General features: G+C 43.9%; 1 protein-coding gene, 1 long non-coding RNA gene and 1 other non-coding gene across 3 annotated transcripts in view; 2 read left to right on the forward strand and 1 right to left on the reverse strand.

The window, feature by feature from the left end:
• Positions 1-703: 703 nt before the first annotated feature.
• LOC136315727 (uncharacterized) lies at positions 704-9,187 on the reverse strand. The gene is made up of 2 exons (XR_010727556.1): positions 8,526-9,187; positions 704-2,726 (listed from the first exon to the last, which is right to left on the reverse strand). It is a non-coding gene; the product is annotated as an uncharacterized lncRNA (long non-coding RNA).
• On the forward strand, positions 2,929-3,050 carry LOC136315822 (small nucleolar RNA SNORA28). The gene has a single exon (XR_010727601.1). It is a non-coding gene; the product is annotated as a small nucleolar RNA SNORA28 (small nucleolar RNA).
• Positions 9,188-9,285: 98 nt separating the features above from the next.
• ST7L (suppression of tumorigenicity 7 like) overlaps positions 9,286-23,406 on the forward strand; it is a 176,785-nt gene continuing 162,664 nt past the window's right edge. Inside the window, exon 1 of the mRNA XM_066246756.1 lies at positions 9,286-9,364. Within this exon, the coding sequence (XP_066102853.1) occupies positions 9,298-9,364 (67 nt within the window). The 5' untranslated portion in view covers positions 9,286-9,297. The remainder of the gene's footprint in view (positions 9,365-23,406) is intronic.

A 23,406-nucleotide genomic window follows, 5' to 3' on the forward strand; every position in this document is an offset into this window, starting at 1 on the left:
CTCTGATCTCATCCTCTCATCCCCTTTCCCTCTGTCCGCTTGCCCACTGGTCCCTTTGATCCCTCCTCTGTCTCTATTCTGTTCCTCAGTTCACATTGTTCATTGGATTCCTCATATGAGTGAAGTCATGTTATTTTTATTTCTTGCCTGGCTTATGTCACTTAACATAATAGTTTCCAGGTCCATCCCTGTTGTTGCAAAAGGTATTTTCTTCTTTTTCATGGCCCCATAGTACTCCATGTGTATATGTAGTACAGCTTTTTAATCCACTCGTCCACTGAAGGACACCTGGGCTGTATCCAGATCTTCATTATTGTAAACAATGCTGCCATAAACATGGGGATGCATTTCTTCTTTTGAACCAGTGATTTGGTGTCCTTGGGATATATTCCTATAATAAAAGTGGGATGGCTGGGTCAAAAGGCAGTTCCATTTTTAATTTTTAGAGGAATCTCCATACCATTTTCCACAGTGGTTGCACCAGTCTGCATTCCCACCAGCAGTGCAGGAGGGTTCCCTTTACTCCACATCCTCACCAGCACTTATTGTTTTGTTAATGTGTCATTCTGGCTGGTGTGATGTGATATCTCATTGTGGTTTTAATTTGTATTTCTCTAAAGATTAGTGATGTTGAACATTTTTTCTTTTGCCTATTGGCCATCTGAATGTCCTCTTTGAAGTGTCTATTCATTTCTTTTGCCCATTTTTTTTAAAATTATTTTTATCTATTTATTCCTTTTTAGAGGAGAGAGAGAAAGATTGAGAGAGAGAGAGAGAGAGAAAGAGAGAGAGAGAGAGGAGCAGGAAGCTTCAACTCCCATATGTGCCTTGACCAGGCAAGCCCAGGGTTTTGAACTGGCAACTTCAGTGTTTCCAGGTTGACGCTTTATCCACTGTGCCACCACAGGTCAGGCCTGGTGAGCTTTCTGCTTAGGCCAGATGAACCCGCGCCCAAGCTGGGGACCTCGGGGTCTCGAACCTGGGTCCTTCCACATCCCAGTCCAATGCTCTATCCACTGCGCCACCACCTGGTCAGGCGCTTTTGCCCATTTTTGATTTGATTATGTTCCTTGATTTCTCTTATCAATGTTTTATAATTTTCTGAGTACAAGTCTTTAACCTCCTTGGATAAATTTACAGCTAGGTACTTTCTTCGTTGTTGTTGCAGTAGTGAAGGGGATTGTTTTCTTAATTTCTCTTTCAGACAGTTCATTGTTGGTGTATAAAAATGTCACTGGTTTTTGAATATTAATTTTATATCCTGCCACCTTGCTGAATTCATTTATTAGGTCCACTAGTTATTTTACTGAGGCTTTAGGGTTTTCTATGTACAATATCATATCATCAGCAAATAATGAGAGTTTTACTTCTTTTTCAATTTGGATGCATTTCTAAAATCTTAAATCTACATTCCTCTTTACCCTTGTTCTGTTTACAACAGGACCGTTAACACTTCTTACATCATTGGTTTGGTTGTAATAAATTCCTTGAGGGTTTTTTTTTATTTTTGTATTGGAAGCTTTTTATTTCTCCTTCTATTTTAAAAGATAGCCTTGATGGATAAAGAAGTCTTGGTTGTAGGAAACTGTTCTGCATTAATTTGAATATCTCTTGCCATTCCCTTCTTGCCTCAAGTGTTTTTGTTGAGAAGTCGGATGTCATCCTTTTGGGGTCTCCTTTGTAGGTGATTGACTGCTTTTCTCTTGCAGCTTTTAGTATTCTTTCTTTATTTCTTAGCTTTGGCTTTTTAATTATGATGTGTCTTCGTTTAGGTTTATTCGGGTTCCTTTTTAATGGGATTCTCTGTGCTTCTTGAACTTGTGTGACTTTTTCCTGCATCAATTCGGGGACATTTTCAGCTATGATTTCTTCAATCAGGTTCTCTATCCCTTGTTCTTTCTCTTCTCCTTCAGGAACCCCTATGATGCAGATGTTGTTTCTCTTCCGATTGTAACAGAACTCTGAGTTTTCTCAGACATTTTGATCCTCTTTTTCTTTTGCTGTTCTGCTTCCGTGCTTTTGCTTATCTTGTCCTCTAAATTGCTGATTCGATCCTCTTTTTTATCCCGCCTGCTTTTCATTCCTTGTAGTGTAGTCTTCATTTCTGCCATTGTGTTTATCATTTCTGTCTGATCCTTTTTTATGATTTCAATGTCCTTTTTGATGCCAGATATCTCATTGTTTAGGTACTCGTGTTGTCTATCCATGGTTCCTCTAAGATCCTTGAGCATCCTCACAATCATTATTCTAAACTCTGCATCCGGCATTTTAGCTATTTCCATTTCATTCAATTCTTTTTCTGGGGATTCCTCTAGTTGATTCATTTGAATTGCACTTCCCTGTCTTCCCATTCTGTCTCAATATAGACTGCTCCTTCAAATATGTTGTTTGTGTAGTTGAGTATAGGGTTGGTGTTGTCTGACTCCAGCTTTCAGTTGTGTAATTTCTAAATCTTCCTGGGATGGCTTCAGCTGTTTGTAATCCGCTGTAGGCTACTTGTCTGTGACAACGTTTTCTTTGCCTTAGCTGGGTCAGGTGTGAGGAGCCTTTCCTTAAGATACCACTCTAACTATGGTTGTTAGGTCTTGAGCTGATGCTCTGTATCTGGCCGCTGGATGTACCAGCCCTGGAACTCACAGGCCGGAAACTGGCGAAGACCAGTGGGAGTCACCGCTTTTGACTGGCCCTCAGCAACCTTCTTGGAGCTACAGGCGATCCAGAATCATCTATAAAGCACATAGATCCATTGATAAGTTACAGTATTTTTGAGGTGGTATAGAACTATTTCACTACTTAGGCTGAAGGGAAAAAATATGCTAATCTACTTTTTCTAGCCTATAAACTCCCTATGCATTTTTTTTTAATGCTGAATCAGCTTTTCATGCTGGTGCAAACATGTTGAACATTCCTAAAACCTGCCTAACTTGCAAGCAACACTCTGTGGCAGATGCAAAACTGTCTGACACAATTTGAGCTTGCTATACTAACAAAGTCTAACCTATTCGGGTACTCTCTCCTCTGAGACAAACCTTTATATAGACTTAGACAATGTAAAAAAAACAAAAAAAAAACCTGCCTAACTTTCTGTAAGAAGTGTGTCAATGCCCGACCTGTGGTGGCACCGCATATAAAGCACTGATCTGGAACACAGAGGTCACCAGTTCAAATCCCTGGGCTTGCCCAGTCAAGGCACACAGGAAGTAAATACTATGAGTTTATGCTTCCTGCTTCTCCCCTCTCTTTCTCCGTCCTTTCTCTATAAATCAATAAGTAAAATTTAAAAAAATTAAAAGTGTGGCAAGCATCAACCTCACAAAGGAACACAGTACAAAAAGGGCAAGGTTGGGCCTGACCTGTGGTGGCGCAGTGGGATAAAGCGTCGACCTGGAACACTGAGGTTGCCGGTTCGAAACCCTGGGCTTGCCTGGTCAAGGCACATATGGGAGTTGATGCTTCCTGCTCCTCCCCCTTCTCTCTCTCTCCCCTCTCTCTAAAAAAAATCAATTAAATAATCACTAAATAAAAAAAAAATAAAAAAAAATAAAAAAAAATAAAAACAAAAAGGGCAAGGATCCTCTCTGCATTCGCAGGGACAGGAAGCAGAGTGGCTATGGTGGGCAGACTAAGCCAATTTTCTGCAAAACGTCTAAAACTACAAAGAAGATTGTGCTGAGGCTTGAATGTGTTGAGCCCACCTGCAGATCAAAGAGAAGGCTGGTTACTAAGAGATGCAAGCATTCTGAACTGGGAGGAGATAAGAGAAAGGGCCAAGAGATCCAGTTCTGAGTTTACTCTTTTGTTTTATTATGTGACAATAAAATCTTGAGGAGAAAGAAATGCTGACTAATGAACTAAAGGAAACAGACATGGGAAGAACCCAACAAGTGGTCATCTTATATTTCCAGTTTCCTAATTATGTTATCTTGCCATTTTGGTCTTAAGCATTAGGAACCAAGTAACTAAAGGGCCTTAGTTAGTTAACTAGAAGAGTCGAGTTCACTCTCAGAAACTGAACGCGAGGATAAAACTAAAGCATAATTTCTACAAGTTATTACACTTTCTACTTCCTGTTTTATGTAGGCAGCTCATCATGACCATTTCAGGTAACAATGCAGAAGTTAAAAAACCCAACTTCCTCTTTATAAAGTGATAAAAACTTCAGCAGTTAGTTATTGACAATGGTTGATATTACGAACTTTTACAAAAATATTTGCAAGGAAATTAGAGACAACCACCACTAAATACACCTCTGGGTTCACTGCTCTCAGAAAATGTAGCCAGGATAAAAAGCTATATTAAAATTCATTTGGCATCATGACACATAGGACTTAAAAAAACCCAAATCAAATGCAGTTGAGGTCTTGGTTAAAAAGAGAAAACAATGGAAACTTAAGAGTTTTTTTTAGGAAGAATGACCACAAATTAAGGCTAAAATTATCTTTTAAAAATCTGTAATAGTGCCGTGGTAATGAAAATTTTATAGGATAAGAATCGCATTTAAGGGTTACTGATTGTTTCTGAAGACTGAGATATTTATATCTACAAGTCTTGTTAGAAAAGTACTTTCTTGCCTGATCTGTGGTGGCGCAGTGGATAAAGCGTCAACCTGGAAATGCTGAGGTTGCTGGTTCAAAACCCTGGGCTTGTCTGGTTAAGGCACATATGGGAGTTGATGCTTCCTGCTCCTCCCCCTTCTCTCCCTGTGTATCTTTGTCTCCTCTCTCTGTCTCTCTCTCTCCTTTCTAAAATGAATAAATAAAATAAAAATTAAAAAAAAAAAGTACTTTCTCGATTCTTTTTTTTTTTTGTATTTTTCTGAAGCTGGAAACGGGGAGAGACAGTCAGACTCCCGCATGTGCCTGACGGGAATACACCCCGCACGCCCACCAGGGGCGACACTCTGCCCACTAGGGGGCGATGCTCTGCCCCTCCCGGTGTCGCTCGGTTGTGACCAGAGCCACTCCAGTGCCTGGGGCAGAGGCCAAGGAGCCATCCCCAGCACCCGGACCATCTTTGCTCCAATGGAGCCTTGGCTGCGGGAGGGGAAGAGAGAGACAGAGAGGAAGGAGAGGGGGAGGGGCGAAGAAGAAGATGGGCGTCTCTCCTGTGTGCCCTGGCCGGGAATCCAAACCGGGACTTCTGCACGCCAGGCCGAAGCTCTACCACTGAGCAAACCGGCCAGGGCCCTTTCTCGATTCTTGAATTCAGTTAAAAGCAATCACAAGCCTGGAGGAAGAAGGGGCATGAAGCTGAGGACAACTGAAGAAATCTTACAAGTCAAAGTCCTTGCTTTTTATTTTTACTTACAGATCCACAACACAGAAATACAAGCCAGTTTCATCTCTGTGAATAAGAGTCTAACAGAATTTCATAAATCTGAAATCATCTGGACTCATCACATTTACTGAAGCAGTTCTTAATTATTCACACCAATTTAGACAATGCAATTAATCTAAAATCTGTTGACTAAACATGAAATTCATGAACATTTTTTGGTAGATTTACCTTATTTTGATTTGCTTACTATGTCATTAAAATTAAGCCAGAAAGAAGTATACTGGGGATAAGAGGCACATGGTCAGATCTGCCATTATAAAGTCACTACTAATAGTTAATTAAACACTGTCAATACCCAAGACATCTTAATCTGCACGTTGAAATACATACATATTTTACAAGTTTAATTACAAAGGTATACTAACCCAGTGTTAAAGACAAAAACTTGAGAGCACTGATAAATGGACTGTTTTTTCAGCACAATAAACTTTATTGTTATTTAAATGAGCAGTGAAATTTTGTTGTAATCCCCCTCACCTCAAACTGAGAAGTGGGGTGGGGGAGGGAGGCAAACAAACTGACTCCCTCATGCACCCCACAGGGATCCAACCAGCATGTGCACCAAGGTTCTTTGCTCTGCTTCAATCCTAGCCATTCTAGCACCTTAGGCGGAGGCCACGGAGCAGCCCTCAGCGCCTGAGCCAACTTTGCTCCAATGGAGCCGTGGCTTTGGGAGGGGAAGAGAGAGAGAGAAAGGAGAGGGGTAAGGGTGCAGAAACAGATGTGCGCTTCTCCTGTGTGCCCTGGCCAGGAAACCAATCCGGGAATCCCACACACCGGGGCAGGCTCTACCACTGTGCCAACCGCCCTGAGGTATAAAAACATTTTTGTTTATAATAAGTGGATTCACAGTTGGGCTTGTTAGCCCATGATTTTCACGGTAACTTAATTTTTTTTTTTTTTTTTGTATTTTTCTGAAGCTGGAAACGGGGAGAGAAAGTCAGACAGACTCCCGCATGCGCCCAACCAGGATCCACCCGGCACGCCAACCAGGGGCGACGCTCTGCCCACCAGGGGGCAATGCTCTGCCCCTCCGGGGCATCGCTCTCCCGCGACCAGAGCCACTCTAGCGCCTGGAGCAGAGGCCAAGGAGCCATCCCCAGCGCCCGGGCCATCTTTGCTCCAATGGAGCCTCGCTGCGAGAGGGGAAGAGAGAGACAGAGAGGAAGGAGGGGAGGGTGTGGAGAAGCAAATGGGCGCTTCTCCTATGTGCCCTGGCCGGGAATCGAACCCAGGTCCCCTGCACGCCAGGCTGACCGGCCAGGGCCCACAGTAACTTAATTTCATCTGAATCATAACTGTTTGCCTTAGAACAAGGATTGATTATAATTTTCTCTCCAGCATCAGTTCACATGAAATACTTCTCTCCCCCTAACCTTACACATGCATGAGAACTTTTAAAAAAAGCAAAAATTTCATGCTAAAGTGATGTTCAATATTGTGTTTAGCATATTCTTTGGAATTTGAAAATGATATGCCATACACAGGAGCAGTGTAACAAACTATTCTGTACAGAGGACTCCTGGATCACAAAGTCCCCTCCACCATTGAATCTCTTTCTTTGAAAAAATAAAAAAAAACGAAAGAGCCAAGATACATTTAAAGAGCACATTTTCTAAAAGCCACTGTAGGAAACAAAAAAATAATTTTTGTCCTATAGCGAGGCATTTAGTGAAATCATTCTAATTTCTACAGGCCCTAAATATCAAGTAGTAACTGAAAACCCTGACAAACTGTCAAGGAAGGTATGCAGTTGTCAAATTAAAAAGAAATAGTGGCCCTGGCCGGTTGGCTCAGTGGTAGAGTGTCGGCCTGGCGTGCAGAAGTCCCAGTTTCGATTCCCGGCCAGGGCACACAGGAGAAGCGCTCATCTGCTTCTCCACCCCTCCCCCTCTCCTTCCTCTCTGTCTCTCTCTTCCCTTCCCGCAGCGAGGGTCCATTGGAGCAAAGATGGCCCGGGCGCTGGGGATGGCTCCTTGACCTCTGCCCCAGGCGGCAGAGTGGCTCTGGTCGCAACAGAGCGACGCCCCGGAGGAGCAGAGCATCGCCCCCTGGTGGGCAAAGCGTTGCCCCCTGGTTGGCATGGCGGTGGATCCCGGTCCGGCGCATGCGGGAGTCTGACTGTCTCTCCCCGTTTCCAGCTTCAGAAAAATAAATTAAAAACAAGTCTTAAAAAGAAATAGTTATTCCATCTAAAACAGAATATGCTCTTGTATTTAAGGTACTTTTGAAGAAATAAGTACACAAATTGCATACTGACAAACTCAACTCTAATCAAAGACATGCCAGTGGAGCATCAAAGACATGATGCTTTGTCCAGACTTGAATGTGTGAACATAGGGTTTATGGGCTATATATAAAACCTTAGTGTTGTTGTAAAAAAGAAAAAAAAGTTAGTTGGCTAATCTTATTCAGTTAACAAGAAATTGAAAACTTATCTCCCAATGATTATCGTTAAGAGGATGGAAGAGGAAGGGATGGGGTCACCTCGGGGCCCTATGCACACTCATACAATCAAGGGACTGTCCAGGGAAGAGTGGTGCTCCCATTCTGGACCCAATGTCCTGAGGCTGATACACGTACTCCTGAGAATCAGTTCAGCTCTCTGGTTTGTGACAAAAGCGGTGATGCGTGGTGATGCATGGAGAGGCGGACAGCACAGAGGGACCCCCCTCTCTGTCAAGGAGTCGCGACGGCAAGATCACTTCCTGGGTAAGGTGGAGCGAAAGGGAAGTTAAGAGGTCACCGTGACCAGGAAGTGGCTCGCCCTAAACTAGCCTCCATCATATCTAAAAATGGTGAGACCGGGTGAGCCCCAACAGCTCAAGACGGTGAAACAACCGCTGCTCGAACCGTGGCGACATCACCATCGTTCCCTCTCTCAATTACAGAGAAGAGGCCAAAGCCTCGATTCAATACGGGAAAGTTTGCTCTCTGGCTGGAGGGCCACTGGGCTGTGCCTCGGGCCCAGGACGAAAAGAAAGTTGAGAAATGAGGAACTGGGGCCATGTGAGCAGAAAGGAGGGAAGCCCCTCAAAAGAAACGCGTCCCAAGTGCCGAAAGCGTATGCCTGCACGGGCGCAGAAGCTTCTTTCTCCCGGGAACCCTCCCGGGGTTCCCTCTGCGGCCGGGTCGGGCCCCCGTTCCTTGTCGCGGGAGGAGGTGAGAGACAGAGACGCACCCCTTACCTTCTCCTCATCCGACACCCGATCCTCCAAGTCGGCCATGTTGGGCTGCTCTGGCCCAGCCCGGCCCCGGCGCGAGGCAGGCCGGGAAGGAAGCTGAGTGATGGACTCACCGCGGGGGCCGTCGGAAGGACCCGCCCGGAAACGCCGACCCAGAGGGCGCCATGTCAGTTATGGGCGCGGGGAGAGGGGAGGGTCGCGGTGCGTGGGGTGGGGAAATAGCTCCGAGAGCCAGCGCCCAGGAAGTGGCCACGGTCTTAAAGGATTTTACGTCTACTGTCGTTCTGACTGGGTTACATTCACTTCCCCATTCATCAGTGTGGCGCAGGGAGAGTGTTGTGAGGCGCCCGAGCTGCAGCCATCTGCATAGCAGTTGCTACTCCTATAGGTTTCCCAGTACCCGTGATTTCCATGGCAGCCGAGTCCAAAAGGCTACGTGCTGCTCGGCCCCGGCTGGATCGGTAGGTTTTCCCACCCGAGGAAGCGGGTTGAAAGGTGACCCTCCCTGTATGGAAGCAGAAGCACTTCACTCCGAGGTCCCGTCTCAGGCCAGGTTCTGCAGAGTAGGTGCCGCTATCCGGCCCTTCCCGCCCTCGGAAGGAATAGGTAGCCCCCATCCTGGGACTGTCCTTCACTTTCCAAGTCGGTCCCCGCTCCCCGGGACGCTCAGCCTTCAGAGAGGCCAGCTTCAGGTCCGCCACTATCCCAGGATTCCCGAGTCCCGGTTTCCTGCCCTCCTCCCCTCCCCGCTGCCGGCGCCTGAGCGAGCGGCAAGATGGCGGACGCTGACGGCGCGGGTGCAGCCCCGAGCGCGGCGGCCTCTTCTCCTGCACCTGCTCCGGGTCTGAGCCCGCCGCAGGGCTGGAGGGAGCGGCTGCGGGCCGGGCTGGCGGGGACTGGGGCCTCGCTGTGGTTCGTGGTGGGGCTGGGGCTGCTTTACGCTCTGAGGGTCCCGCTGAGGCTGTGTGAGAATTTGGCAGCGGGTGAGAGACCCAGACTTCCCCGGGGACGGGTGGGGGGCCAGGAGAGGTGCTGGCGGCAAGGGCCACAGGGCAGAGAGTCGGCGGCCAGCGGACGGCTCCGGAGACTGAGTCGCTGGTGCGCGACCAAGTGGCTTCTTTTTCGCGTGGGCCGCGACTCCGCAGCTGACTGTCAAACCCGAGCGGCAGCTCCCGGCTCCTCCCTGGAGCTAAGATCCGCCCTCTCCGTGCTGTCCTCGTTCACCGGGGAAAAGCCACCTGACAAGCTGCAAGCTTCAGGTGGCCCGACAGAGGACAGTACTTGCATACTTGGCTGTAGAATTTATACACCCCCCCCCCCCATCACCGTTGGTAGGATCCCTGGAAAATCATTCATTTGGGTGTCATCTTGGGGTCCCCAACCCACACCACAAAGATGAGCGCTCCTGGAGCCGAACAGCTACAAGAAAGAAAATGCCATGATCTTGGCCAACCCTCGCCCTGTTTAAAAAATATTTCTGTCAAGACGTAGTTCTCGTGATATTTTTCTCTGTCCTTTGTGTTGGGCTTGATCTTGAGTAATAAAATAGGAAAGGACAGGAAAAAGAATGAGCTGCAAACAGCAGTGGGTTCTTTCTTGAGTTCTTTGTTTCAACATTGGCAGAGAGCTTGCTATGCAGTCGGAGCCGCGGATTAAAGGCACGTGGGAAGTGATGATCCCCGTGGGGTTCTGCAAATACTACCCTTTAGGCCAGAGGTCCCCAAACTTTTTACACAGGGGGCCAGTTCACTGTCCCTCAGACCGTTGGAGGGCCGGACTATAAAAAAAAAACTATGAACAAATCCCTACGTACACTGCACATATCTTATTTTAAAGTAAAAATACTAAATGGGAACAAATACAATATTTAAAATAAAGAACAAGTAAATTTAAGTCAACAAACTGACCAGTATTTCAATGGGAACTATGCTCCTCTCACTGACCACCAATGAAAGAGGTGCCCCTTCCAGAAGTGCAGCGGGGGCCGTAGTTTGGGGACCCCTGCTTTAGGCAGTAGTCAGGACAAAGTGGCTGGTGGGGTCCAGGGCCACTTACCATGCAATTAAAGCGTTTCAGCGCCAACTCTGAACAGCAACCTCAGAACAAGATGGAGGTCTTTCTGTTGCATGATGACTGTGACATTCAGGACCGTGCTTTATTTTTCTGTAGCAAGAAAAGGCAAATTTTCCCTTATCTATTCCATGAGATGATGACACGAAAGACCGAGATAATGGAATATATTGGAAGTTTTAGAACATAGGTATGTAAATTCAGGTATAATGAACACACTAAAACTAAAGCTAAATGAATTGGCCCTCTGATGCTGTTTCAAGGAGCTCATTTGGTGGTGGTTTTTACACTCAGTGAAAATTTAACTAGGTACATCATTTACATGAGACTTGTCAATTTTTAAAAAATATTTAATTATTTTTTACGGAGACAGAGAGTGAGTCAGAAAGAGGGATAGACAGGGACAGACAGATAGGAAAGGAGAGAGATGAGAAGCATCAATCATTAGTTTTTCATTGCGTGTTGCAACACTTTAGGTGTTCATTGATTGCTTTCTCATATGTGCCTTGACTGTGGGCCTTCAGCAGACCGAGTTACCCCTTGCTGGAGCCAGCGACCTTGGGTTCAAGCTGGTGAGCTTTTCCTCAAATCAGATGAGCTTGCACTCAAGCAGGTGACCTCGGGGTCTCGAACTCGGGTCCCCTGCATCCCAGTCCGATGCTCTATCCACTGCGCCACCGCCTAGTCAGGCAAGACTTGTTAATTTTTACAAGATTTTCTTTCTAAAACCTAAAATTTATGAGACAACTATTTGAAGTGAAGAATCTGGTCCCGCCTTCCCTTGAGTCAGGTGCAGGAAGGAACTCTCAATTTGTTGCTACTGTCTTTGTTTTATTTGTTTTGTTGATATTTTCCCTCTCTTGCTGACATACCAAATACATACACTGTTTTCTCTCATTTCATTTCAAACGCTGGTTTCTATCGCCAAAATAATTACAGAATAGTTTTAAACCTCCTTTGTAATAGGATTGTTTTTAGCTTATCCTTATAGAGTCACAAAAGTTCTTAAGTAAGGGTTAGTAGTTTTATTTTCAAAAACAAGCTAAATCATCTCATTTTGATTTGCTTATTTAACAAATCAACAGAATACAATCTTCCCTTTACAAGTGTGAAAGTAAATTTTTAAAGGGTGGGATATAATGGGACTTAAGCGGAGTTTAACAACTAAATTTTCTCAAATGAATCTCATACTAGATATTAATCCCCTTACGGCACTCCACTCATAAAGACACCTACATATTTGTAACTTGAGTACTTTCAGTTTGCATTTTTTTAATTCATTTGGCAGTGATAGTACTTTTAAATTTACTGACTCCCAAATTCTATGTGGCACTTTCAGGAACATCTTCTTTGATATCAGGACTAATATTTGTAAGCAATTTCCATTTCCTTCATGCTTTCTAGTTTGTCTAAAGATCAAATCTTTATATGGTTATAATAATTATAAATACATACAGACCAGCATTCTGAAAATGTGGTTATCACTTAACCAGGCGGTGGCGCAGTGAATAGAGCGTCGGAATGGGATGCGGTAGACCCAGGTTCGAGACCCCGAGGTTGCTAGCTTGAGTGGAGGCCCATCTGGTTTGAGCATGCTCCCCAGCTTGAGTCCAAGGTCACTGGCTCAAGCAAGGAGTCACGAGGTCTGCTGCCCCCCACCTTCTCCCATCAAGGCACATATGAGAAAGCAATTCATGAACAACTAAGGTGCCACAACGAAGAATTGCTGCTTCTCATTTCTCTCTCTTCCTGTTTGTGTGTCCCTATCTGTCCCTCTGAATGTCACAAAAACAAACGTGGTTATCATTTGAAAAACTATTGCATCTCCCCACTTTTAGAGATTGACAGGAATCATTTGCATATAAAAGACTTGTATGCTAAATGGGACCGGGAGGTAGGTTGTCACCTAAATGCCTGCAAGGCCAAGTTTAGTGCTTGCTAATAAAAATGAGTGAACCTGGTAGAGTGTAAGAATTGAATTCCTTATTTACTTTGAGGGTTGGGTAAACTGGACAATGTATGCTCCTTTCAGAAGGGGCTAAAGCTGACTGTTGCCATAGAGACGTGCAAACCAATTATTGCCAGATCTTAACGTTTTAAAAAACTTGATTTTAGAGTGGAAGAACGGTAGGGAGAGGGAGAGAGACATCGATTTGTTGTTCCAACTTTTTATGTGTTCATTGGCTGATTCTTGTGTGTGCCCTGACTGGGGATCAAATCAGCCACCTTTGCATATTGGGATGATGCACTAACCAACTGAACTACCCTGCTAGGCCCGTTAGCATATTTTTTTTTAAATTTTTTAAATTTTTTTTATTTTTTTATGTATTCATTTTAGAGAGGAGAGAGAGAGACAGGGGGAGGAGCTGGAAGCATCAACTCCCATATGTGCCCTGACCAGGCAAGCCCAGGGTTTCAAAATGGCGACCTCAGCATTTCTAGGCCGACGCTTTATCCACTGCGCCACCACAGGTCAGGCCCGTTAGCATATTTTTAAAATTAATTTTAATGAGGTGACATTGATAAATCAGGGTACATATGTTCAGAGAAAACATTTCCACTGTTAGTATTTTTAATTTAATTTTTTTAAATTTTATAACCTTTATTAACACCCCTAGGGACTAGTGTTTTCTAGAATAAACTTTGGTAAATACTGCTACACATAAAATCTTTGAAAGTATTACTGCATGCACGGATCATGAATATTTTTATACTTTGTTCTCACCTCTACGTGGTGCTCTCCAGCTGTATGGAAAGAACAGCATTTGTGTTGGAGTGTTTTGGTTTTGTCCTTTTTTATAAGGACTAACCCTTGACTACTTTGTTTAAGTGAAATGCCGGACGAGAGATTTTTCTCTTGACTTAAAAAAAAAAAATTTGAGGAACACAGGATGAAAACTATGCGTTAATACAAACCTCAAAATATTCGATTTTTAAAGTCCACTCATAATTAAATATATTTTAGCATATTTAATCAATAGCATATGTCTAAGTAAAGAAAATATCTTTAAACAGCTGATGAAGTAGGAAAAGCATTAATCTTAGAACTAGAAGATATGATTTTAAGGCTTGACTCTACCACTTACTGGCTGATAACTTTGGGCAAGTCACATAAATTCTATGATTCTTAATTTCCTGATTCATCAAGAGGATAGGTGGGGAAACATATATTATACATATTATCTTTTAAACCAAAGTTTTAATGCTAGAAAATTGAAGTAACATTTTAAAGGTTAAATTGTGTCCTTGTTCTTGCAATACTGGTGATTTTACATTAGGAAAGGTTATTATGTTTATAATTTCTTCTACCACCCGGACTTAGCAAACTTGTACACACACACTCTCTCCTACATATACACGTACATTGAGGTACATTCGGGAGGCGGCCTTGTAATGGTTAGAAGCTCTGATGTCAGGCAGAACTGAGTAAGAACCCCAGCTGTACCAAGTACTGATGGCGGGAATCAGAGCTAGTTATTTAAAGCTGAAATAGGTGACCACTCTGCACTCAGTTGTGAGGATTTTTATTTATTTATTTATTTATTGTATTTTTCTGAAGTTAGAAACGGGGTGGCAGTCAGATAGCCTCCTGAATGCGCCCAACCAGGATCCACCCGGCATGCCCACCAGGGGGCAATGTTCTGCCCATCTGGGTCCTTGCTCTGTTGCAACCAGAGCCATTCTAGCGCCTGAGGCAGAAGCCATGGAGCTATCCTCAGTGCCCGGGCCCACTTTGCTCCAATGGAGCCTCGGCTGCGGGAGGGGAAGAGGGAGACAGAGAGGAAGGAGAGGGGGAGGGGTGGAGAAGCAGATGGGCGCTTCTCCTGTGTGCCCTGGGTGGGAACCCAACCCGGGACTCCTGCACGCCAGGCCAACGCTCTAGCACTGAGCCAACCAGTCAGGGCCAGTTGTGAGGATTTAAGGACATACTGCATGTAAAGAACTTGGGACAATGCTTGATAAGTATTAGCAATTATTATCATTGTTCATTTGTGTTATAAGGTTGACTGAAAAGGTAAAAAAGACTAATATATTAATTAATAAAAACCACAGGTCCTGGCCGGTTGTGTCAGTGGTAGAGCGTCGGCCTGGCATGCAAGGGGTCCCAGATTCTATTCCCGGCCAGGGCACACAGGAGAAGCACCCATTTGCTTCTCCACCCTTCCCCCTCTCCTTCCTCTCTGTCTCTCTCTTCCCCTCCCGCAGCGAGGGTCCATTGGAGCAAAGATGGCCCGGGCGCTGGGGATGGCTCCTTGGCCTCTGCCCCAGGTGCTAGAGTGGCTCTGGTCACAACAGAGCGACGCCCCGGAGGGGCAGAGCATCGCCCCCTGGTGGGCAGAGCGTCGCCCCCGGGTGAGTGTGCCGGGTGGATCCCAGTTGGGCGCATGCAGGAGTCAGTCTGACTGTCTCTCCCAGTTTCCAGCTTGGGAAAAAGAAAATAAAATAAAATAAAAACCACAAACAATTCAGATAGTAAAGGACAGTTTGTTTTGGTTGCCTTTGTGATTACTGTCCCTGACTGTGATCCAGTATCAATCTTTTCTTTTCTGTGACATGAAAAATTTCTGCTTTTGTGATTCCCTCATTTTTTAAAATTTTATTTATTTTTAAAAAAATATTTTATTTATTGATTTTTTTTTAGAGAGAGAAGAGTGAGAGAGAGAGAAGGGGGAGGAGCAGGAAGCATCAACTCCCATATGTGCCTTGATCAGGCAAGCCCAAGGTTTCGAACCGGCGACCTCAGTGTTCCAGGTCGACGTTTTATCCCACTGCGCCACCACAGGTCAGGCCGATTTTTTTTTTTTTTTTTAAACAGGCACAGAGAGAGAGAGTCAGAGAGAGGGATATATAGGGACAGACAGACAGGAATGGAAAGAGATGAGAAGGATCAATCATCAGTTTTTTGTTGTGACACCTTAGTTGTTCATTGATTGCTTTCTCATATGTGCCTTGAGCACGGGCCTTCAGCAGACCAAGTAACCCCTTGCTCAAGCCAGTGACCTTGGGTCCAACCTGGTGAGCTTTTTGCTCAAACCAGATGAGCCGTGCTCAAGCTGGTGTCCTCGGGATCTTGAAACTGGGTCCACTGCATCCCAATCCGACGCCCTATCCATTGCGGAACTGCCTGGTCAGGCCCTCTTGTTTCAAAGAAGTTTCATACCACTTCTTTGTAAAACATTATGAAAGAGGCCAAACAACAACCGTATTGGTGGTGATTTAACTGGCTGCTAACTCAGTAAAAGTGAGCAGGAAGAGACTCCATTCTATACTGAGCATAGAATATTAGTGGCATGATAGAAAAAAATCTGCACCTCGATGTCCAGCACTGTCCTGTAAATATTACAGCATTTACTCAGTGGAGTAATTGGGCTGCAGTGCAGTGCAAAATGACTTCATACCTCGGCATCTTGGTAACATATTTGTTCTATTCTTTACTGAAGCAAAAAAGAAGTAACATTCGTAAAGGTTTAAAAACTGATTTCTGTGTGTGTGTGATGCCCTTTGTGATCATAGCAAAAGAGTTTTTTAAAAGATTAAATTTTTTTAAGTAGTTGTGAATGTGTTTGCTTACCTTTAAATAAAGTATTACATTTGTCCACTACATTTGGCAGGAGAATAGTCTGTTGACGTTTTAAGGATATGGTCCATGAATGAAAGGAAAAAGATATTAAAGTTATTTTACACTCAAAATGTAGAAAGTAGTTACTGTTTTGAACTATTTTAATCTATAAAGTCTCTGATTGATTGATATTGATTGATTATTCATCCAACAAATATTTATAGAGAGCCTTTTTTCTCTTAGGCACTCTTTCAGATGTTGGGGATACCATGGTAAGCAGGCAGACACACAGTCTGCCCTCATGAAATGTGATCAGTAGGTCATTATGGATGTTGATTCATTCATTTGTCAGTGTTTTTTTATTGACTATTCACTGAGTGTCACATTCTGTTTCTGAGCACTGGGCTTACAGCACTGAACAAAGTAGAAAAAAATCCTGTCCTTGTGGAACTTACCTTACATAGAGCAATATACAATAAAGATACAAAAGTGAAACAAATAGTATGTTCTCTCTGTTAGTGGCAAGTGCTAAAGGAGAAAATGAAGCAGAAAGAGGCATTTGAGGAGTCGAGTCAGAGGAGGAGGTTGGAATTTTAGACGGGGAAGCCAGGGAAGGCTACACTGAAACAGTGATTCTTTGGTAAAACTGTGAAGGAAATGAGGAAGCTAGCTGTGTTGTTTGTGTTACTTCTTCCTGAAGGAGTAGTATGCTTGGGAGCTTGAAGAATAGCAATATAAAGTTAGTTGCTTAACTAACGATTACAAATAAAAAGATTACTCTGAAAGAAAAACACGAGAGTCAATGGGAGTACAGCTTTCTGTTCTGTGGAATCAGGGAAAGTTCCCCAAGGATGTGTCATTTAAGCTGCAACCCACAGGAGCCAGGGATATGAGAAGGTTGGAGTGTCTTGGTATGAAACATTCTGCCAATTCAGCACAGAGCTGCTTTTGATTCCTCTTTTTGTAACAGTGATAAACCATGAAAACAGAAAGAAGTGACTCTCCAGATTTTTAAATGGTTCATAGTTGGAATCAACCTGACTCTTAACCCGCATTATTAATACTGCCAAATACTGGGAAAGTACTGTTACGCTCAAAAGGCATGTATGTCTGACCAAGTGGTGGTGCAGTGGTTAGAGTGTCAACCTGGGACACTGACAACCCAGGTTTGAAACCCTGAGGTCACCAGTTTGAGGTTGGGCTCATCCAGCTTGAGCGTGGGCTCACCAGCTTGAGCACAGGGTCACTGTCTTGAGTGTGGGATCATAGACATGACCCATGGTCACTGGCTTATGCCCAAAGGTCACTGGCTCTAAGCCCAAGGTCGCTGGCTTGAGACCAAGGTCGCTGCCTGGAGCAAGGGTCACTGGCTCAGCTGGAGCCCCCTGGTCATGGCACATATGAGAAACCAATCATTGAACAATTAAGGTGCCATAACTACAAGGTGATGCCTCTCATCTCTCTTCGTTCCTTTCTGTACCTCTCTCTCTCTCTCTCTCTCTCTTTTCTCTAAAAAAAAGATTTTAGGGAGAGTGGAAAGAGAGGGAGAGAGACAGAAACATTGTTCTGTTTCTGTATGTGCCCTGACAAGGAATCAAGCTGGCAACACAACTCTAACCAGTTGAGCTCTACTGTCAGGGCTTTTGTTAACCACATTTAGTAGATAAGACATTGAGGCTCTGACTGACTTGCCCAAAGCAAACAGCAGCTAATAGCTGAATTGGGAGTCAAATGTGGATCTTCTAACCCAGGGGTTGGGAACCTATGGCTCGTGAGCCAGATGTGGCTCTTTTGATTGCTGCATCTGGTTCGCAGGCAAATCTTTAGTTAAAAAAATAGTAACGTTAAAAATATAAAACATTCTTATGTATTACAACCCATTTCTTACCACTCATGTTCATGGTTGTGGGTGGCTGGAGCCAATCACAGCTGTCCTCCGGGACAACACTAAATCTTTACTGAATAATGCTTAACGTACATGGGTCATTGTATGGCTCTCACGGAATTATATTTTAAGATATGTGGCGATCATTGCTCTCTCAGCCAAAAAGGTTCCCGACCCCTGTTCTAAGGCGAAAGATTTATACAATGTGAGGAGAAACCAGAGCATCTAAACCTAGTCTTATTTACCATGCTAGTTTTTTCAAACCTCTTTTTAAATTATGCTACTAATAGAATAAAATGACAATGTAATATAAAGGTTATTGGTAGATTAAACCTTTTTATTGTTTTTAATGCTTTATTTGCAGATTGTATTTCTTCTAGTTTTGTCTAAGATTCTCTAAATTTCATGACAATAACTATGAAAAGATATTTCACTTTTGCTTTGTATGTGCTGTTGAGAGCACATTTTAAATGCTGAATTAAACAGGAACATCTTGAGATAATGTTTTTGATAATGATTTAATTTGAGCTCATATATCTGTTGATCAGCTTTGTATTAAGTGAAAGATGTTTTCTGTTTGCCATAGCTATTTGAATGGTGGTACTTCCATAAACATGCACATCTTTTCTGGAGCAAGTGTCTGTAAACCACTTACGACCATTGGTACGAGGAGCAGAAAGCAGCATTTCAGAGCCAGGTTCTTCCAGCAACAGAGAAAGTGAAACCGGCAGACAGAATTTTTCAGGTGACTACCTATCTAAGGTGTTTTCAGAGCTGTATAGTTAAGACTGTGGGAGATAGAAAGCTCACAATAACAGAGGGAAGTTTGTCTGTCTTTCATGTAAATATAGGTAGTCCATGGCTGATATGGAGAGAATTGATCACCAGAGACCCAGACTCATATTTTATTAGCCTGTCATCTCCAAATGCAGTTTTGCCCTGTGGTCCAAGACAACCACTCTGGCTTGAGCTATTGTATCCACATTCCAATCAGCAGGAAGGAGAAAAGGCTGGGAGAAGGACACTCTTTCCCCCTTACTCCACCCCACGGCAGCCAACAACACTTGCAGAAGTGTTACATCCTATTTCAGCTTACTTCCAACTGCGTAGGCCTTTGTCAAATGGCCACACTAGCTGTAAGTGAAGCTAGAAATTGTAATCATTTATATGCCTCGCTGTTAATCGGGGGCCTTATTAAATAAAGGAGAGAACAGAAACAATTAACCATCTCTGCCAAGAGAGGAAAGTTAGGAAAAATGCTTTTAGTTCTCAGTGTATTCACAAAGACATCAAAATCACAATTATTCAGGTATGGATACTCTATTGTCAGACTTTAGTTACAAATTTTTTCTGTGTATTTAGTAATATGAAGTAAATATTAATGGCACTCAATTAGGAAAGTCAAATTTTCAAAGCCAGTGGAAATACTTTTGAATTATTCATTTCATTTGGTATAGATACTAATCATATAGTCATAATACAAATGAGTCAATTCTGTAGGTTTCTATAAAGTCTCATTTGTTCAATAAACCTAACGACCACTGAAGTTATATTAGTTTAGTAGAAGAGTCCTACCAGTGTCCAGTTGCTGGCATTTTTTAGGTACAGTCAGGGAAAGTCTCTGAAAAAGTACTATTTAAGCTGAGCCCTGAAGCATGAGTGGATGTTGACCAGGAATAGAAGGGATGGGGTTGGCAGCCACTCAAGAGTACAGGAAAGAATAATGATCATTTTCTTTCCCCTTCTCCTTTCTCCCCTATTATAAAATAATTACAGAACTTTTTTTTTTGTTTTGTTGTTGTTGTTGTTTTTGGTTTTTTTTGTATTTTTCCGAAGCCAGAAACGGGAAGGCTGTCAGACAGACTCCCGCATGCACCCAACCGGGATCCACCCGGCACGCCTACCAGAAGGCGATGCTCTGCCCATTTTGGGGCGTCGCTCTGCCACAATCAGAGCCATTCTAGCGCCTGAGGCAGAGGCCACAGAGCCATCCTCAGTGCCCAGGCAAACTTTGCTCCAATGGAGCCTTGGCTGCGGGAGGGGAAGAGAGAGACAGAGAGGAAGGAGAGGGGGAGCGGTGGAGAAGCAGATGGGTGCTTCTCCTGTGTGCCCTGGCGGGGAATCGAATCCGGGACTCCTGCACGCCCGGCCAACGCTCTACCACTGAGCCAACCGGCCAGGGCCTAATTACAGAACTTTAACAATGAGACATATTACGATGATCCTAACATAGATCTGTCCTTAAGAAAGACATAGTCCAGTATGTAAATAATTACAGCGAGTGCTCGACTTACGACCAAGGTTGGATCCTGGTTCCGACAGACTGGTCGTAACACGATTTGGTCGTAAGGTGAGTAGGCTATATGTACAGTACTGTGAAATGATGTTATAAAAATCTTTTCTTTTTTTTTTTTTGTATTTTTCTGAAGCTGGAAACGGGGAGAGACAGTCAGACAGACTCCCGCATGTGCCCAACTGGGATCCACCCGGCATGCCCACCAGGGGCGACGCTCTGCCCACCAGGGGGCGATGCTCTGCCCCTCCAGGGCAACGCTCTGTCGTGACCAGAGCCACTCTAGTGCCTGGGGCAGAGGCCAAGGAGCCATCCCCAGCGCCCGGGCCATCTTTGCTCCAATGGACCCTTGGCTGCAGGAGGGGAAGAGAGAGAGAGAGAGAGGAAGGAGAGGGGGAGGGGTGGAGAAGCAGATGGGCGCTTCTCCTGTGTGCCCTGGCCGAGAATCGAACCCGGGACTTCTGCACACCAGGCCGACGCTCTACCACTGAGCCAACCGGCCAGGGCTATAAAAATCTTTAAGTCATATTTTATCATAATTTTCTTTCATTATTGTTATATATCATAATTTTCTTAGAAATGATGCACGCGGAGATGGTAGTTCTGCTGGAAGCTGGTCTACACTGTTGTATGCCCAGCTGGGCAACGCTTGCACTGCCAGACACGGAGCAGTCGTGGCTAGAGATTGTGGTCGAAAAGTCGAATGGTTGTAAGTTGCATAGGTCGTAAGTCGATGAATACCTGTATATAACAATGATGCATTATGTAACCTTATTCCCTATTGCATTATATATATAATATATAATCTTATTACCTAATGTAAGATTGAACATAACATTTCATAATGGGAGTGATAAAAACATCCTAGCTTTGTAGAGCATACAGACATATAAACAAGGATGGCAAAAGATATAAAAGATACTTAAACAGAGTGCATAGGAGATACTGTGGTAACAGGAAAGAAGTAGTAGTTAGTTATTCTTTTTTTTCCATTTTTAAAAAATATTTCTTATTTATTCATTTTAAAGAGGAGAGACTGAGGTGGAAAGAGAGTTGAGAGCAGGAAGGAGCAGGAGGCATCAACTCCCATATGTGCCTTGACTAAGCAAGCCCACGTTTTGAACTGGCAAACTCAGTGTTCCAGGTCAACGCTTCATCCACTGTGCAACCACAGGTCAGGCTAGTTAGTTATTCTTGGAAGGAGGGCCACACATTATTTCACAGAAGAGATGCTTGAATTGACCTCAAAAGTGAGTCAAGTTTCTTTGATTCAATTTTCTCTCCCTGGGTAACTTTATCTCATTCTATTATATTATCTTCCACAGACATATATCCTGGGAGAACCAATTTTATTATTTTTACTTTATTTTTGTGACAGAGAGAGAGAGACAGACAGAGAGGAAGAGAGAGAGATGAGAAGCATCAATTCTTGGTTGTGGCACATTAGTTCATTGAGTGCTTTCTCCTATGTGTCTTGATGGGGGGCTAAAACAAAGTGAGTGGCCCCTTGCTCAAGCCAGCAACCTTGGGTTCAAGCTGGTGAGTCTTGCTCAAACCAGATGAGCCTGCGCTCATGCCAACAACCTCAAGGTTTCGAACCTGAGTCCTCCGTGTCCCAGTCTCTCGCTTTGTTCACTGCTTCACTGCCTGGTCAGGCTGGGAGAGCCAATTTTAAATTAATACTCCCAAGCTCTCTTTAGAGTTTTAGACTCACATTTCTAACTCTGCTAGAAATCTTTTTCTGTGGTGGCCTCCTGAACTCACTCTGTCCAAAATGAAACTATCTTCTTCCAATAAGCCTCTTCACAATCCTAAAATCTGTTAATGGTTCCCAATTCCCATACTAGAAGACTTTGAGTTGTTTCAGATTATATATGTTACTTCCCCTTCCTTCTCCACACTCTGCTGTGTGGTTTTATGGTACTTCATCCACTTAGGATATCCTGGCAACGTTCTACTCATCTTTTACAGTGATTGTCAGTTCAAATGACACCTTTCTAAAGCCTTTTCTAATTTCCCCAGAGCAAAATTAATCACTTAGTGTTTTTCTTTTCTTTTTTTAAAATATTTTATTTATTGATTTTTTAGAGAGAGAGGAGTGAAAGAGAGAGACAGAGAGAGAGAGAGGGGGGAGGAGCAGGAAGCATCAACTCACATATGTGCCTTGACCAGGCAAGCCCAAGGTTTCGAACCGGCGACCTCAGTGTTCCAGGTCGACGCTTTATCCCACTGCGCCACCACAGGTCAGGCCCACTTAGTGTTTTTCTATTGGAACAAAACCTATCTTTACAATAGTACTTATCATACAGGTTAGGTCAGGGGTCCCCAAACTACAGCCCGCGGGCCACATGCGGCCCCCTGAGGCCATTTATCCGGCCCCCGCTGCACTTCCAGAAGAGGCACCTCTTTCATTGGTGGTCAATGAAAGGAGCACATTGACCATCTCATTAGCCAAAAGCAGGCCCATAGTTCGCATTGAAATACTGGTCAGTTTCTTGAGACTTGTTTGGAGGTTCTAGCAGGGGAGCGCAGCTACTCGTATACCCTTGACCGAAGAACGGTCCTCTCCTCTAGCGGGGAAGGTCGTCCTCTCCGACCGAGCACGCAGCTTCGGGAGGGACGCACATGGAGCGGTGAGGGAGGAAGGGGACACCCGCCTAGCCAGCCAGATCAGCCGAATCAACCCTGGCGATCAATGGGGTGACAGATGTCGCAGCCAGATCGCCCTCACATCCTGGTCAGTTTCTTGATTTAAATTTACTTGTTTTTTTATTTTAAATATTGTATTTCTTCCCGTTTTGTTTTTTTACTTTAAAATAAGATATGTGCAGTGTGCATAGGGATTTGTTCATAGTTTTTTTTTTATAGTCCGGCCCTCCAACGGTCTGAGAGACAGTGAACTGGCCCCCTGTGTAAAAAGTTTGGGGACCCCTGGGTTAGGTGGTAGTTTACATGACTAACTCTCATGCTACATTTAATTCATTTAAACAAGTTAGTTTCAAATGTTGTGCTTACACTTCAGAAATAGGTATAAAAATGAACGTTTTAATATCACATTATAATATGGAAAGTGCTA

This window comes from Saccopteryx bilineata, chromosome 11 (assembly GCF_036850765.1).
Source record: "Saccopteryx bilineata isolate mSacBil1 chromosome 11, mSacBil1_pri_phased_curated, whole genome shotgun sequence".
In the NCBI taxonomy this organism is placed as follows: Eukaryota; Metazoa; Chordata; class Mammalia; order Chiroptera; family Emballonuridae; genus Saccopteryx; species Saccopteryx bilineata.